Raw genomic sequence first — 15879 nt, forward strand, 5'->3', positions numbered from 1 at the left:
GAACAGATTTATTTAATCTCCTGTGATCTATATATCAACACTCCAGGGCACTTTGGTCTTGTAATGTTGACTTGTCATAGAGAGGGAGGTTAGGGTTATTGGGACCTGCCGGAACAAGAAGGAATTTCATCGTTATTGAATTGTTTGAAGAGACAGCTGAAGACAGACTCCCGATTGCTTGTTGAACTCATGGCCACATTAGAACTGCATTTTTGCAATGCTATGGCCTGTAATTACTGTACAAAGTCAATTTTGCAATTGACTTTGTACAGTAATTACAGGCCATAACATTGTAAAAATGTCACGTAATAACCGGAGCAATCCAGCCCGTAATGTTTCATTCAAGGTTTCCATGCTTTGAGATACGTTTTGAATGATCGCATGGTGCGATTGCCTTTGAATACAGACTTGCACCACGGACAGTGACACGGACAATGCCCCGTTGTCATGGCAGACCGAGTTTGTGACTCCTGCCTTCAGCACCATGGAGAGAGCACTCAAGTAATTTCCCATACGTCACTTCTCACTGTCTGAACTACAGACCACAGTGGGATCCAATCAAACACTTGTCCCACAAGGAGAAGAATGCCTTATACCATGTGATTACAGCACGCACGCACTATGGAGGAGCAGGAATTATCTGGATTTATCAGAGGATGTGAGAAGGACTCTCCTTCAACACCTTCAAGGCCCTCAGACTCCCAGCTCCAACTGACAGGCTCATGTCTGGAGAGCGCCTGGGTACAGCCAGCTTGCTTCACAGCAAACTTCAGTACGGGATTGGCAGAAAGCAAATGTCACACATTCAGTCATAAATGTCAAATAATTATCTGGACCACACGTTGAGAGTGTGTGGGAAATGATATTACGAAAGCCAATTTTATCCTCCTCTGACTTGTTGGAAAAAGGAAACTCTGGCAAGAACCAAGTTGTAACCAGACAATATAATTGTTTCCGACTGTATTGGTGTCAAGGCAAAGTGACCCAGTGGCAAGATGCACGTCAGCTAAATGTCAGGAAGACCAGACGGAAGCTTATGGCCTCCTGATGATTCATTCAAACACGGCGACTGTGGAGGTAGAAGAAAACGAACCCCCCAAAAAACATTAAAGATATTCTGGAAGGGAGAGGTTGTTCATGAATCATCATCTGTAATGCTTACAAACCACACTCTCTAACACTATCTCAGGATCTTTGCTCTAATTAAGACATTTTTCCTCGTTAATATATATTTCTTGCATGTACATGTTCATTGTCAGTGTATAATTTTGTCATTTTGTGTTTAATTGCGCTGAGCAGTTCAATTAAGTATCATCTTTAAGGATTCTGAAGCCAGGTACCACCCCCTCTATGCCCTGGGGCTGCCTTAATGTGTGAAGTAATCACAAAAAACCTTTAACTGAATGAACAAAAACTGTAATATATTGTCCTCGATATCCTCCCACTTCCTTTCCAAATATATTCATGCTGCACTGCGTCACATGACAAAGGATAATGTTTGCTTTTACAAATCACTAAGAGCCTTTAGACGGTACATTCAAATGGTAGATAGCCATCCAATCTGTCTTCATGCAGTAACCTGCTCAGCTACATTGCATAAGTGTTCCTATCCTATTTTAACACGAGCTGTAGGTGTCAAATGCAGTTCCGATGTTTATGAATAACTCATATGCACTTCAAACCCCTCAAGGGGTTTCTTTAATCTGGCCTGATTAAGAAAATGGAGAACCTAAGAAAAGATTGGAAGAAATGAATAGTGCTGTTTTGATTTTACGAAAATGAGCACCTCAAGATCTGGTGAGTAAGAATTAAGATGAATGGGTCCAAAAGGAAATCCAAAAGAAATTAGTTTGAGCCACGGAAACAAAGTCAGGAAAATACAGTAATGCATGCTACCTTAAACGCTATAAAATTGCTGTAACTAACATTCAAAGTTGTAAAGTACTTTTGAAAAGTTTTGGTAAGGTGCAAAGTTATATTGCTGAAATTGGTTTTGGACACAATTATGTAGTCCAGTACAACAGCATATTATTATCAATTATGTTGCATTGGTATTGGCAGGCATCACTCCAGAGATCACAGTGTGGCATTAAACAGAAATTTCACAGCACAACAGATAGAAAAAAACAAACTCCTATTCACTGTAGGACAGTTTAATGGTTCTTTTGACTAAACCAAAGCAGTGCAAAATTGCTTTTGCTGCATCGTCATCAGACCAATATCAATATAACTTCTCTAGAGCTCTATTGATGGGGAAGCAACCGTGAGAGATATCTCTACAGTTAACAAACACACTGTCTCAACGTGCTGTCTAGGACTGTGTCAGAGGTCTTCTCCTGGGGGCGTTGTAGACGTCAGTGTAAGCTGATGGTGTGTACATAATCAACATATGGGTGAACTGTCTGCCAGTGAGAAATTACCCTGTGATGAAGAGTAGCATTGTTTTATACAGAACATTTTCCAGGTACACCATGTTTTCGTGTCCTATATACAAGTTGAACTAAAATAATGAGACACATCATTTGTTTATTTATGTTATTAAAATAATCCCATCAAAAATGGATCTTGACATGTCTTAGTAACCTACTGTCATATTGAATAAGATATATTTTGAATCTGCTTTTTGCTAGGGTTATCCTGTCCCAAAATGTGTGTAATTCTAGAAAGAGAGGATGCTTTCTGTGCATGGCAGTGGAATATACAACAGGATACTCCTTGTCTTAAAGGAGACATAGCACGTCGAAAATAGCAGCTATTCCTCTCTATCCTCGGGTCAAACCACCTTGGTAAAATGAAGGGGTAGCTTCTTCTAAAAGGGATCTGACATCATAAATCATCCCCTTTAATGAATGAACTGCTCCACCCTGATAAAAACCCATGGATTAAATCGCTTGGGTTTACAGCCCAACATTCATAACTTGACATGGTTAAGTTTAACTGCTTCCCATAAATCTTAGTTCACTATGCACTACATCTCAGGGTGGAATATGCTGGCTGCATCCTGAATGTTCACAGTGGCTGGGAGGCACACAGCTGTCCTATTAAACACTAAGGCCATAACAAATTGTGTGTTTGAATTCAGTTAAGAGGATGGCATGCCTTTAAATGTGTTAAAACCCACACTTAAGAATAGGCTAATGTAAACTGTTTTCATCCACACTTCTGCTTCAATGTTGTGCCACCCAAGGACTGAGTCTGTTCACAGGTAACACCTTCACATTTCAGAATGACACTGGGAACACTGTTTGGTGCTAATAATAGAGATCTGGCGGCAGGTAAAGTATATGATTACGTTAATGAAGACAAAATTATATCTTGTTAGGGTTTTCAGTCTGTGGCTTCAAAGCTCTGCTTCAGTCCCTGTCTGCATTGGTGCAAAATTATCAGGCTTTAGACGAGGAAAAACACTGTTTGAAGACAAGCTCTTTAGAAATAGCTGTGACTGCAGTCCTCCGCTCTCATACACACACATCCCCCTTTTTTAATTCAGTGAAAGGTCAAATATAGATATACAGATGGATGTATGGCTTTGCATGATGAGTCAGCCCTGCTTCTGCATTGTTAGACCTCCTGTAAAAGCTCCCTCCACTTTTCATTTTCCTCAATGATACAAACTGTCACATTTAAGGAATAGGGAATAGGGAGTCAGGTGGCTGAGCGGTTAGGGAATCGGGCTAGTAATCTGAAGGTTGCCAGTACGATTCCCGGCTGTGCCAAATGACGTTGTGTCCTTGGGCAAGGCACTTCACCCTACTTGCCTCGGGGGAATGTCCCTGTACTTACTGTAAGTCGCTCTGGATAAGAGCGTCTGCTAAATGACTAAATGTAAATGTAAGGTATACTGTGCATAGGAAAATTAAGAGTTGATGGCAAGTACATAACAAGAGTTGAAATGATGCTGTGAGTGAGAGTTCTATGGAAGCACTTTGATAGAATGTCTAATATCAGAGCATCATATCCAATCATAAGTAGCTACACATCTATCCGTTTTTCTAATTTTGGGGGGTTATTGAAGTAGACACACAACAAGTGAATTAATATTATAGAATAAATCACAAGAAAATAAATAAATACTTATTCTGCTACTCTGGAATTCACCTCAAAGGATTCTCCCACAGTCAGAACACTTCAACTAAACAGCTGTGTGAGTGAAATAAAGAATTTGCATGGATTAAGTAATTATATAATCGAATGAAGATTTAGCGACAACGTGTAGCAAAAACTATGACAGCCGAAACTCAGATTAGTGTCTGCGTCTCTGCGGGTCTCTCTCTCCTCCTCCCGCCCTCAGAACGGAGCACCACGGAAAATAAGACTTTTGACAACATCAAGGGACAACTTGACTGAATATAACAAAGCCCACTGGTACGGCTTTGATCTTCACTTAGTGTTGTGATGACATTCCCCTCCTGTGGTGTACCTGGGGCGCAGGTGTCTTCTCAAATCTCCCCTCCTACACGGGACAGTCGCTTACCGCACGTGGAGCCAGGTGCTCCTGGGTGTCTGTGCCGTTGGATTTAAAAAGCTAAAGATGAAAGCAACGAATATAGCATATATATATGAATATATATATATATATTTCCCAGGTTCCCTAGTGACATTTATTATGAATTGAATTCACAAAGAACATGTTCCGTGTTTGACAAAGCCATTTTTTTCCGTAATCTCTACAGTCTGTTTTAGTTTTTAACTTGAAGGTGCTACAAATATTTCGGGTTCCGTAGGTATACCTCTACCCTCTGCATACTTATAGCGAACCGTGACTCTTACATTTTGGCGCTTTGACCCCAATTAGCTATAATTGGGGTCAGGAAAAAAACATTATACAGCACGCACACAGCATTAGGCCTACATGAAATTGTGTTGGTCATTACTCACTATTTGAACCAGCCCTTGCGGCACTATTTACAGTAATTGTGCATAATGACGTTGCGTTGGTATATTTAGCCTACCGATTGACCGGTCATTCTGCACAACACTATAACATCTAGGCTAGGCTAGGGCTACACAACAGTGGCATCGGTGGCCCGGAATAAAATCAGTTGGCACGGCAGCCTAAAGGTTTTGAAATAACATAACCTACCTTTGATGATCTTTACTTGAAAACAAAGTCCATTTTCCTGTCCTTTTGGATGAATTGGTTGATGGCTGGGTCATGCAACTGATACTTTGCTTTTAATTTAAAATGTCCTCCTAAAATGAAGTGAACGAACAAGCTAACGTTAGCTAGTTTATTAGCTTGTGATCGCGTTCCCTGTAGACATAATAAAGCAAGAAATGCGCCCGCCATCTTGGACCGGGCATAGTCTACTCCTAGTTGCATAACAGCATAATAAACAAGATGCCAGCACTGTGCAGCAGCTCAAATCGGCGGACCATCGCAAACAAAAGAAACAAAAAAAAAACCCGCGTGAAAATCAGTTTGGTAGGATATTCAGTGAGGTATGATTCACTAAATCCGCTGACAGCTCATTGCACCTGCCAAACATAACACTGAGTGGAGCGGGTGACCGTTCCAAGATGGTCTCCCCGCGGCTCGTCAGCGCCAGTAGGCAGTTGCGGTTGATGCAGCGTCTACTCTTTATTATGTCTTTGGCGTTTCCCACAGTGGGCGGAACTTGTCATTCTGAAAGAGTGACAAAAGGGGATTTTTTTTTTTTTTACTTTTCACACAAACTTTTCACACAAACTGAATAGGCAGCATTGAAGGGTTCATTTCAGAAACATTCACTTTAGTCAAATTATGAATTGATAAAATAAAATTTGAACAGATTACTTTAAAAATATATATTTTTAGAATATATTAGGCCCTAGGGCCTAGAGGGCCCTGACAGAGGGCCCTGACAGTTCCCCCTATACTGTATGACTATACTATACAGTACTACTGGATAGGTATAGCTACATGGAAGAGCAGAGCGACTGGCTGTACATCATCCCTTACATCTACATTCGAACATTCAAAGTAAGATAATAGACCTTCATGACAGCAATTCATGGTCTTAAAAGGTTAATCCATTCTTCCATTGATGGCTAGACCTTTTTGCATAAATTCATTGTTTTGGGTCATTGATGGAATTGGTTAACATGCATAGCCTAGTTTTTTACTGACTGTATGTACATTTACATTTATTCATTTAGCAGACGCTTTTATCCAAAGCGACTTCCAAGAGAGAGCTTTACAAAGTGCATAGGTCACTGATCATAACAACAAGATAGCCACAAAACATCGCGAGTAGCCAAAACATGAAGCACACATTGTGAACAACCAAAGTAAGTGCCAAAGGGAAGAACCATAAGAGCATGCAGTTAAAACAAGTTACAATTAAACAACATGAACTGCTATAAGTGAGTATGTAAGTGAAATAAAACTGCTGTTTATTTTCCAGAAAAATATAGATTTTTTACTTACATAAATACTAAAACTGTGTCTGGTGTCCATTATCTCATATTCAATGGTCCATACATCATTAAACAAATGATTAGTTGTGAGGAATTCAATTTCCCTAGGCCCAGTTTTATGTTTATTACGGTCTTTTACAGAAAGGGCAAGGACCTAATTATAGACTAGCACCTCACACTAACAAAGAAATATTGACTGTTGGCTTCGAGAGAAGATATCAGTCACTGTGGATGGTGGAAGTTTATGGCTAATTATGTTTTCCTCACACTGCCACTATCCTTGTGACATTGTTTTCTATGCTTGAAGAATTGTGCTAGACCTGTGTATGGTTAAGGACCGCTGCCCTATATCGCACTGCTTTGAATAACTGGGAGAACTTAAGGGCGAACTGAGGGTTTCCGTGACTGAGTGCTTAAATACAGTATATACGGATAAGGGTAATCTTTTTCTTCGCACCCCAGTAAATCAGTTGATGAGAAAATAAAAATGAAGTGATATAAAACCACAACAGGCTTTTCAGATTTGAGATATTGGTGTGTACACAGGATGCCTGTTTTTGTCTGTTAATGCTGTTAATGAGTCAGCGTCCAACTATGTGTATCTCACGCTCACATTTGTGTGCTGAAGAGCATGCATGTGCATCAAAGAGGATTACACTTACACAGACACAGACTCACATTTTGCAACGCTGCAACCATTTGTGGGATAGAGGAGTGGAACAGGAGTCGGATCGCCAGGGAACTCATTTGGGAGACTGCAGCATCGCTGGGGAGAGTATGAAAGCTAAACCTAATGAAAGCATACAGCAACACTCACATCTGCCCTGACGGCTGAAACTGCCAGCGCCACTCAAGCATTTGATGTCAAGGCCTGCAAACACCTCCTCGCACTGCTCCCCCTCCTCTTCCATACATGCATCCATTTGCCTTCACCCAGAGAAGATTATTCCTGGATCCATTCTGGTATGCCCACGGGGGTAATTCATATGGTCGGGCTTGTTTAACACGCATGAAGGCAACAAAGGGTTATTCTAACGACACGCTGTCTGTGTCCTGTCTTTCAACGTTCCTTCTGAAGATTTGAATTGGGTCGCTTCAAGGCAGTTCGTCCGGATGGCACACCTGTGAAATTAAATTGCGAATGTGCAAATTTAAGTATAAAAAAGGCAGATCTGCAGGGAAATGTTGCAGCATGAAGGGCATGTCCTGGAGTTTGTGGATGCTGGTTGATGGAGTTCCTGTTCTTGGGTGAAGACCTTCAGAATGATCCATGCGGGGAAAATGTAGTTTATCGATCACAGTGTTCACAAATGATACGATTCAGGCACAAATGCACATGAAAACAAATATTTAACAGGTACTCAACCACAGGGAGCTTCTGGCATACAGGAGGAATCGTGTGGTTTCTTTTATGGTGAGGTAGTACGTACAGCGCTGCTTTTACGATGCAAGAAACATAACAAAAGAGAGAACTTCGAGAGAATTGTAGGTGGAGTTCTGTTTCTGCTGTGTTTCGCTCAGATCGTTGGATTTCTCAGGACAACACTTTGTGTGGATGCCTGCACTTAGGACAGAGCGACACAGGGGTGCAGTGACACAGTTCTGCGGGCACCATTTTAGAGAAGACGTCTTCATACAATAATTATCTGTTGACACTTTTAAGTCTCTGAAAGTGACAAGGGAGGGAAGGGAGAAAGGCGGTCACGTCAGGGCCTCAGTGAGGAGGACTCGTTTCATCTGGTGGATCTGACTTTTCTGCCAAAACAGATGGCACTGACCTACAAACTTATTTTTGTGTGTTCAGGAAGGTTCTACTGCCTATGGTTTCTGATCTGGAGAAGACCTCAGTTAACTCTGAAGGTCTTCCTTATGGTCATACAAAGTGCTGTACCTTTACGTTGCAGTATAAATAGCTAATAAACGAGAAGCTATCCATCTGGCAGTTATCGTAACAATAATTCTAGTTTAACACCTCAAAGGTTACGTAATAAAAGTCATGTGACAGTAAAGGAGAACATAAAAATAGCTTCAATGCAGCTCAGTAAAATTGATAAGAATAAAATTATAGATAATGTACAGTAATGTACATTTAAATATTTTACATCAACATTTGAAGTTACTTAGCAGACAGTCAGTCATGTATCTCTCAAGGCATTGAATTCTTTATCTACTTAACCCTCTTAGAATTGGCCCTCTCCACTCAGTGATGTGAGGTAGACCCTGTGTGTTCATTTGAGCTGTGTCAGAAGGTGAACAACATTCCAGGAGATTTAGCTTCTGATCACTTCATCCTCTTGATTCACGGTACCTGCAAAAGAATGCTTACTTAGCTTGGAGATCAGACATTATGCCCTTTCACTTATCCTTTGATATTGGCAACAATTTTAATGATTAGCATATTTCCTGTCTGCTAAGAATTCACCCCTTGATGCATTTTAGAAGTGCGATATTCAAAGGTAGCATTTGACATTTACCACCTTTTTTTACATTTTCTACTTACACGGTGTCATATGGATTCAACCTAGCACATTTTGAGTAGATGCATCCATACTTGAGGAAGTGGGGCTGTTACCAATGTCAGTAATGCTAATGGAAACTAAGTCTTGCCTCTTGAAAGGCAATACATTATTCAGTTCCATCTGATAACAGTCATATGATATTCTTTAGCTGTCAATGCAGTCAGTATTCATGCATTTAAGGCATTAATTCTTTCTAAAGTAGGAAATTGATGCTTTTGTATATGTGAATGGTTAATCTTTAAGGGTACATTAAAATAAATCTTGTTCAATAACCTGTCAGCTGCATTATAACATGAATGTCTTCCCATTGTCTTAAAAATGAAGTGAAGTTGGTGGTAACTCATGTGCAGACAAGCTAAATTGTACAAATAAATCTTCATTTATTTCACATACATGATTTTTTTTTCTTTTACTTTGAACTTTCACAATCTAAATGATTCAACAACAAAATGAGAAACTACCACGACAGAGTCCAAATGTCTTACTGGGGGAAAAAAGGATGTTAACGTCACTGTAGTAAAATGGACTCATGTATCCTGCCTTCAGGCAAAGGTTACCGTAAAAGAAATAAAAAGAGACAAGATTAGAACAAAAATGTGGTCCATGTAGATTTTCTGACCGGAATGTCAGCTTTAAGGTCATCAAAAGTGTTTATATAGTTCCTGAATAGTGTTAGATTGTTCCCTTATGTTAACCCATTCAACAATTTTCATAAATAAAATCTATTTTTTATTTCACGTATGATAATAAATAATCATATATTTTCATATCTCTCTGTCAATTAGGGTAACTGGAGCACATCCTCTCTAGTGTGAACTTGCAATCCCATGAAAGCCCTTTCCTATATCCATGGACACTCATTAGTAAAAGGTACAGTAATTGCTTAGGTGGGGCCATTTCGATTTTCACTGATGTTGTATCCCATGAGTATTGCTATGAACAGTTCTTGATGAATACGCACATACGTAGATGCACATAATAAAGCATTACGTACAAGTATGCAAGATCATGGGCAGAGATAGTTATGCTCGGATTTGTTAATCTGTTTGGTGAATAAGTATGGTGCAAGACTAAACAAAGAGTAATACTTTAGATACAAATTTGTACTGTACATGGTTCTTTTAGTGTCTTTAAATCACAACCTCACACCAAAGGGCTCTTTTTGGGCATACAAATGTTGAAAAGCAGATTATTGATCCCTATTCTTCTCAGGTCCCCTGGATAGTGATTCGGATCATTAGTGAGTTTCCGAGCTAAAACAGCTCAATGGCAACTGTGCGAGAACAGATGTCCTGGCATTTTACACAACATCCAAACATTGTCTGCAGTGTTTAACGCATAGGCCCGGAGTCAGAGATCTGCTTCCTCTTACGGCTCCACAACCTTCTGTTTCCATGTCCGGTAACGTCATCCCTGCAGTGGCGGGAAACTCAGAGGTCCATTCTTTTAATAAAAATACGTAATCCTTCGGACATTCCCAAGAGTTCCAGACGCACACACACACACACACACGTGTCTTCTTAGATCATTTTCATGTTAAAGTGCCGAGGCCCAGCCTGCACCTCGGCGCTGTCCACATTAGTGCCGTTGGACTTGGAACGAGGGACGTATTCGATGTCGATGTTGTTTTTATGCTTCCCTTTCCCCCGGCTCCAGACAAACAGCAGCAGGAAACAGAACAAGACAACTCCGAGGAAGGTGAAACAACCCATCGCCGTCGACACTAAAATTGTCTTTAGGTCCAAGCCGAAGGTCACGTTGGAAGTCCCATTGGCAGTGGTATTGCTAGGATCTGTGTAGTACTGGGTCCTGTTTGCGTAGAGAGATCCGAGGCTTTTCACTGCCAGGGAAACCATCAGCGAGTCGTTCCCGGCAGAGTTGGACGCCATGCACAGGTAGACGCCCCCGTCATGCACCTCTGCAGCCTTGATCTCCAGGGTCCCATTGTTGTGGACTGTGACTCTACCATGGCTCTTGTTGGTGAGATGGCGTCGACGAGGGGACAGCCATGACACGGCCGGCCTCGGGGTTCCCTCCGCGCTGCAGTACAGCTTCGCCGGCTGGCCCTCGTCTACGGTGACTGCCTGGGTCTTGTTCTCCCGGATCTTTGGCTTGGTGCACGTCATGTAGTAGGACAGCAGGGTCTCCTTGAACTCCTTGAAAGGTCTGCCGCGGATGCCCTCCGGGTTGCTGCACTCTGGCTGCGCCTCGCCGAACACCATGGAGTGCCTCTTCTGCAAGATCCACATGAGGCGGCAGTCGCAGACCAGGGGGTTGTCGTCGATCAGCAGCGCCTGCAGTGCCTCTGGCGCCTGGAAGACGCCCCGCTCCAGCGTGTCCAAGCGGTTGTGGGAGACGTTCAGAACTCGGAGCCAGCGGAGACCCTGGAAGGCGTACGGTTCGACGGTGGAGAGCTGGGCCCCGACCAAGTGCAGCTCCTGCAGACGCACTAGGTCGGTCAGCAAGCCCCCCTCGATGTGCCGGATCCGGTTGTAGGATAGGTTGAGGTGCGTCAGGTAGGGGAGGTGTCTCAGGGCCTGGTAGGGGAAGCTGGACAGGTTGGTGTTGGTGATGTACAGGGTGGTCAGGTTAAGACCGTGCAGCGTGTTGGCAGGCACCAGGTCCAGAGACAGCCAGTGGTCGATCTCCAGGTGCTGCAACCGGAACAGCTTCTTGAAAGAGAAGGGGTGCAGGGTGCTGATGCTCAGGTGCCGCAGGTGGAGGCTGACCAGGTTGTGCAGGTGAGACAGCGCCTCGGTGGGAACCACCGTCAGGTTGCATCTCTCCAGGGTGAGTCTCTCCAGACCAAGCAGCCCACTGAAGGCCCGGTGGGAGATGTAGACCAGGTCATTGTCGCCCACCTCCAGGAACTTCAGATTGTGCAGGTCTTGGAACATGTAATCCAGCAGGATGACGATCTTGTTGTCGCTGATGTCCAGGCGCGTGAGGTTTGACAGGCCCGTGAACACGCCCAGGGGGATCAGCTTGATGCGGTTGCTCTTGAGGCTAAGGGAGTGCATGCTGAACAGGGCGTTGAAGGCTCCCGGCTCCACATAGCTGATGATATTCCCACTCAGGTCCAAGTCCTCCAGTCCAGGGAAGGCAGCAAAGTCGTCAGGGTTGATGGCCTGCAGTTTGTTCTTGCTCAGGTCCAGGATCCGGGTCTCGATGGGGATGCCGTCAGGGATGCCTGGCAGGCGCTTGCGGTGACACAGGACTGCCTTGCTCTGGGCCGAGCAGTCGCACCGGGCCGGACACCCCAGGGCTGAGCTCACCAAGACAGCCAACAGGGCCAGCCCCAGGAAAGGCTGCCAGCATGATAGGGCAGTGTGCAGCATGACTTTGCTCATACAGTCGACCATTCTGTCACGGTTCTGCAAAAGAGAACAACAAGAGAAAGAGAGCTTATTACTTCAGGGCATGAAGTTCAGACTGAACTTCAGTACATCGGAGGCTGTATTTGCTTGTATTCATTTCCAGAGATTTTCGTCCAGGGTTTGTATGATTGTGAGTTGGAGCATGAAATATAAACATTCTTAAATTTAGCATATTTTTTATCCACAGCGCCATATAACATGAATTTGGTAAGTGCAGCAGATATTCAAGGTCTAGTATTTCTAACAGTAGTTAGTGCCAAGGCACAGTCTGTGTTTTGCATGACAGTGCAGCAAGAACCTCACATCTCAAACATCACAAAAAGCACATCATGTCTACCTATTCTTCCATGAATCAAATACAAAAAAAGTGTGTGATTATTTACCAAAACGCCATCAAAAATCCCTTCAAGAGCATTTTGAGCGTGTTGGATTTTAAAGTAGTAAAGTGGGATTTTAAGGACCTAGGATGTGGGATTTATTTCCAACGTCCATATTCGGACATTATCCGACAGGTATTCAGTTTTTTTCAGTACATTTAGAATACATGATCAGTCATGTTGAAACTGTACCAGCAGGCTGACAGATTAGAGGGTTCTTGTCTCTGACGCACCACACAACATTTATAGCACTCTGAAAAAAGCTTTTCTTACAGCACTGCAATCTGAGCCAGAAATCACAGGCATTTATTTTTAAATCACTTATTTATTGAAAACATAGACCAGTTAGACTACTTTTAGACCGTGCAGCAATTTTCACATACTCAGGTTCACATCCTCAGGGATTGAATGGAAGAACCATTTTTCAGAAGTAGTAACGTATGTTTTCTCGCAGCTTTAATATTTGTGATTACAAAACCTCTATTTTCATTCTGTTAACAGGACAGTAATGAGGTTTGGTAAGCGTTCAGAATTTTGGTCTAAACAATTTCACCCTCTGTTTGTAATCAAAGATATAACATATATGGACAGTGTCTTTCATACTTATCCGTTTATTTGTTTCTACATCTTCTGTTATCAGAAGTTTTGTTTCTCAAAAACATGACGTGATTATATTGATAAATAGTTGTTTACTGTAACACAAAAACTTTTTCTCCCTTTTGTATAACTGGTGTGCCACAAGTTAAGACTGAACACTGTCAACAAGTAGGAATTTTAGGAGGCCATCACCTAATGCCCAGAATTGTCTTATAATTACACAGATTAGAGCACAGGCCGCAAAAAGATAACAAATTAAAGTCTGGTCTCAGGTTAATATATTTAAAAAATCCAATTAAAAAATCCATCCCATGATGTCAAAACAAATTTACAAATCAAATCAATCAGACTGAAAAAGTGTCATCTGTGGTCAAAACATGCTGGGTTGATTTTAGGACATCGAGTGGGGTTGAGATTCTCCAAAATGTAGAGTTGGAATGGGAGAGTTGGAAAAGGTCAGACATGTTCAGCAGCTGACAGCTCGTACGTGTCGTAAATGTCTACATGGTATGAGGAATTTACGTTAGCAAATAAATGAATGGTAATTGAGCAATTATTATCTGGCTAGGGAGGGCTGTGGTGGTATTTACAAAGAACACAGCGGTATGGGAAGAATGAAACAGGATTCACGGTATTAATTAAATTTCTTGTTCTTAAATACCCTGTTCTATTCAAATGAATACTGCATTGAAATGACTGAGTCATCACAACAAAGAAGATGAGGACCACGCTCCACATCAGATAAGACTGAGGGGGAGGGAGGAGAAGGAGGGGCGTTTCATGGTTGGCTGGTCATCGTTTCAAGGTGCATGTACACACCATGCACTGTGTATGATGGATGTAAATGTAGATATTTCATATGTGTAAGAAACATGCGTTCCTGAGCAAGTTACAGATAAGAAGAAGGGTTTGTTGTGATGAAGGTCCCTAGTTCAGTCTGGTGACTATGGGTCACCCTGGCAGAGGTGCCTCTGGGTTTGGGAATGTGACACGCGTGTGACACCAGTCAATGTGACACGCGTGTGACACCAGTCAATGTGACACGCCTGCTGTTAATCATGAGGAGCGTGGACATGTGAGGGTTTTGGACATGTGGTACTTATAACCATCCATCCATCCATCCATCATCTTCCGCTTGTCCGGGGGTCGGGTCGCGGGGGCAGCAACCTAAGCAGGGAGGCCCAGACTTTCCTCTCCCCGGCCACTTCCACCAGCTCTTCCTGGGGGACCCCGAGGCGTTCCCAGGCCAGCCGAGAGACATGAAAAAAGGTTAACAGTCTTGCTACTGGTTAGCAAGCGGTTTTCTTTAATCAAGCGAACCCTTGTTAGCAGCCATGTTTTGCACAACAGTGCTACTTATATGATTTGGCAGTAGTTAGCTACTGTAGGCGACAGCACAATAACGTCGATGGTATAAGGATTTTCAATATATACACTTCCTCAAGCTATTTGTCCTACAAATGAAGGCTGCAAAAGGCAGCCAAGCCGTGCTGTTACTATTCAAACAAGCCCTGTTATCAGGGTCAAGTCTTAGCAACCAAAGAGAAAAATCGATTCCAGAAAAAGGACACAAAAAACGAGTCTTTCATTAACACGTATGACAGCACTAATGCAGAGATACATCCTTTCGATCCGATGATCCTTTTCACCATGACCTCGGGTGAGGAGAGCTTGTCGAGGGGTAACAATTATTCGTATCCGGGTTCATCTGCGCAAACCACAACCCCATGTCGCCCGACATGAGCAGCAGACTAAGAGGCCAGAGTCTACAGGGTTCTTATCATTCTCTTCTTCAAGAGCCTTTCTCTCTGTAGTGGGGTGACCTCTGGGGGACCCCAGCCGAGTGATCTTTCTCAGAGGTTCTGTGTGTGACATCAGAATGTGGGATCATCTCTCTGCAGTGACCATCTGATAATGCCGGGCGTCCCTATTCACCGGCCGTCTGGGTATGTGAATGATAAAAGTGCTTTTATCAGATTGAAATCCAGAGGTGAGAGAGCAGCAATAGGAGATTGCAATCGCTCCCCAGGCAGTTGACCGATCTTTCATGGGTCATCGCATATTTTCCCTTTCCTCATTTTCTCACTTTCTATCTCTTTCTGCCACATGCACGCACACACACACACACACACACTCTAACTCCCTGGTAGATACAAAAAGACACACGCATGCACTCCCAAACACACTAACTCATGGATAGACACAAAAAAAACCACACACAAACACACATGCCTTCCCGTTTCCAGGGTCCTTATCTTTCTTAAGAGGGCGTGCACCCTTTCAAATACAAACACAGATGCTGTGTTCATGGCAGGAGCACAGAGTGAAAACACTGCACTTGAAAATAATTGTCTGGTCGACAATAATACAGTGTTATCAACACATTTATAAATATATACAGTAACACCACACAGTTAACCCACTAATAGTTCCTGAAATTCATCCATCTGAAAACCCTTTCTGATGTGGGTTCAGCAAATAATATATGTAACGCTCTGCATCCAAGTGCACTCTAGAATGCATATGAAGGCAAGGCTACATGCTACAACATCATCAGAGGGCGGTTTCAACTACCTGAACTCTCTTTGAATGGCAGAAAAATGTTGTCCA

General features: G+C 42.7%; 1 protein-coding gene across 1 annotated transcript in view; it reads right to left on the minus strand.

The window, feature by feature from the left end:
- Positions 1–9278: 9278 nt before the first annotated feature.
- Positions 9279–15879, minus strand: part of lingo2 (leucine rich repeat and Ig domain containing 2) — a 67747-nt gene continuing 61146 nt past the window's right edge. Inside the window, exon 3 of the mRNA XM_062476863.1 lies at positions 9279–12292. Within this exon, the coding sequence (XP_062332847.1) occupies positions 10439–12280 (1842 nt within the window). The 5' untranslated portion in view covers positions 12281–12292 and the 3' untranslated portion in view covers positions 9279–10438. The remainder of the gene's footprint in view (positions 12293–15879) is intronic.

The sequence above is a fragment of the Osmerus eperlanus genome, chromosome 13, assembly GCF_963692335.1.
Source record: "Osmerus eperlanus chromosome 13, fOsmEpe2.1, whole genome shotgun sequence".
In the NCBI taxonomy this organism is placed as follows: domain Eukaryota; kingdom Metazoa; phylum Chordata; class Actinopteri; order Osmeriformes; family Osmeridae; genus Osmerus; species Osmerus eperlanus.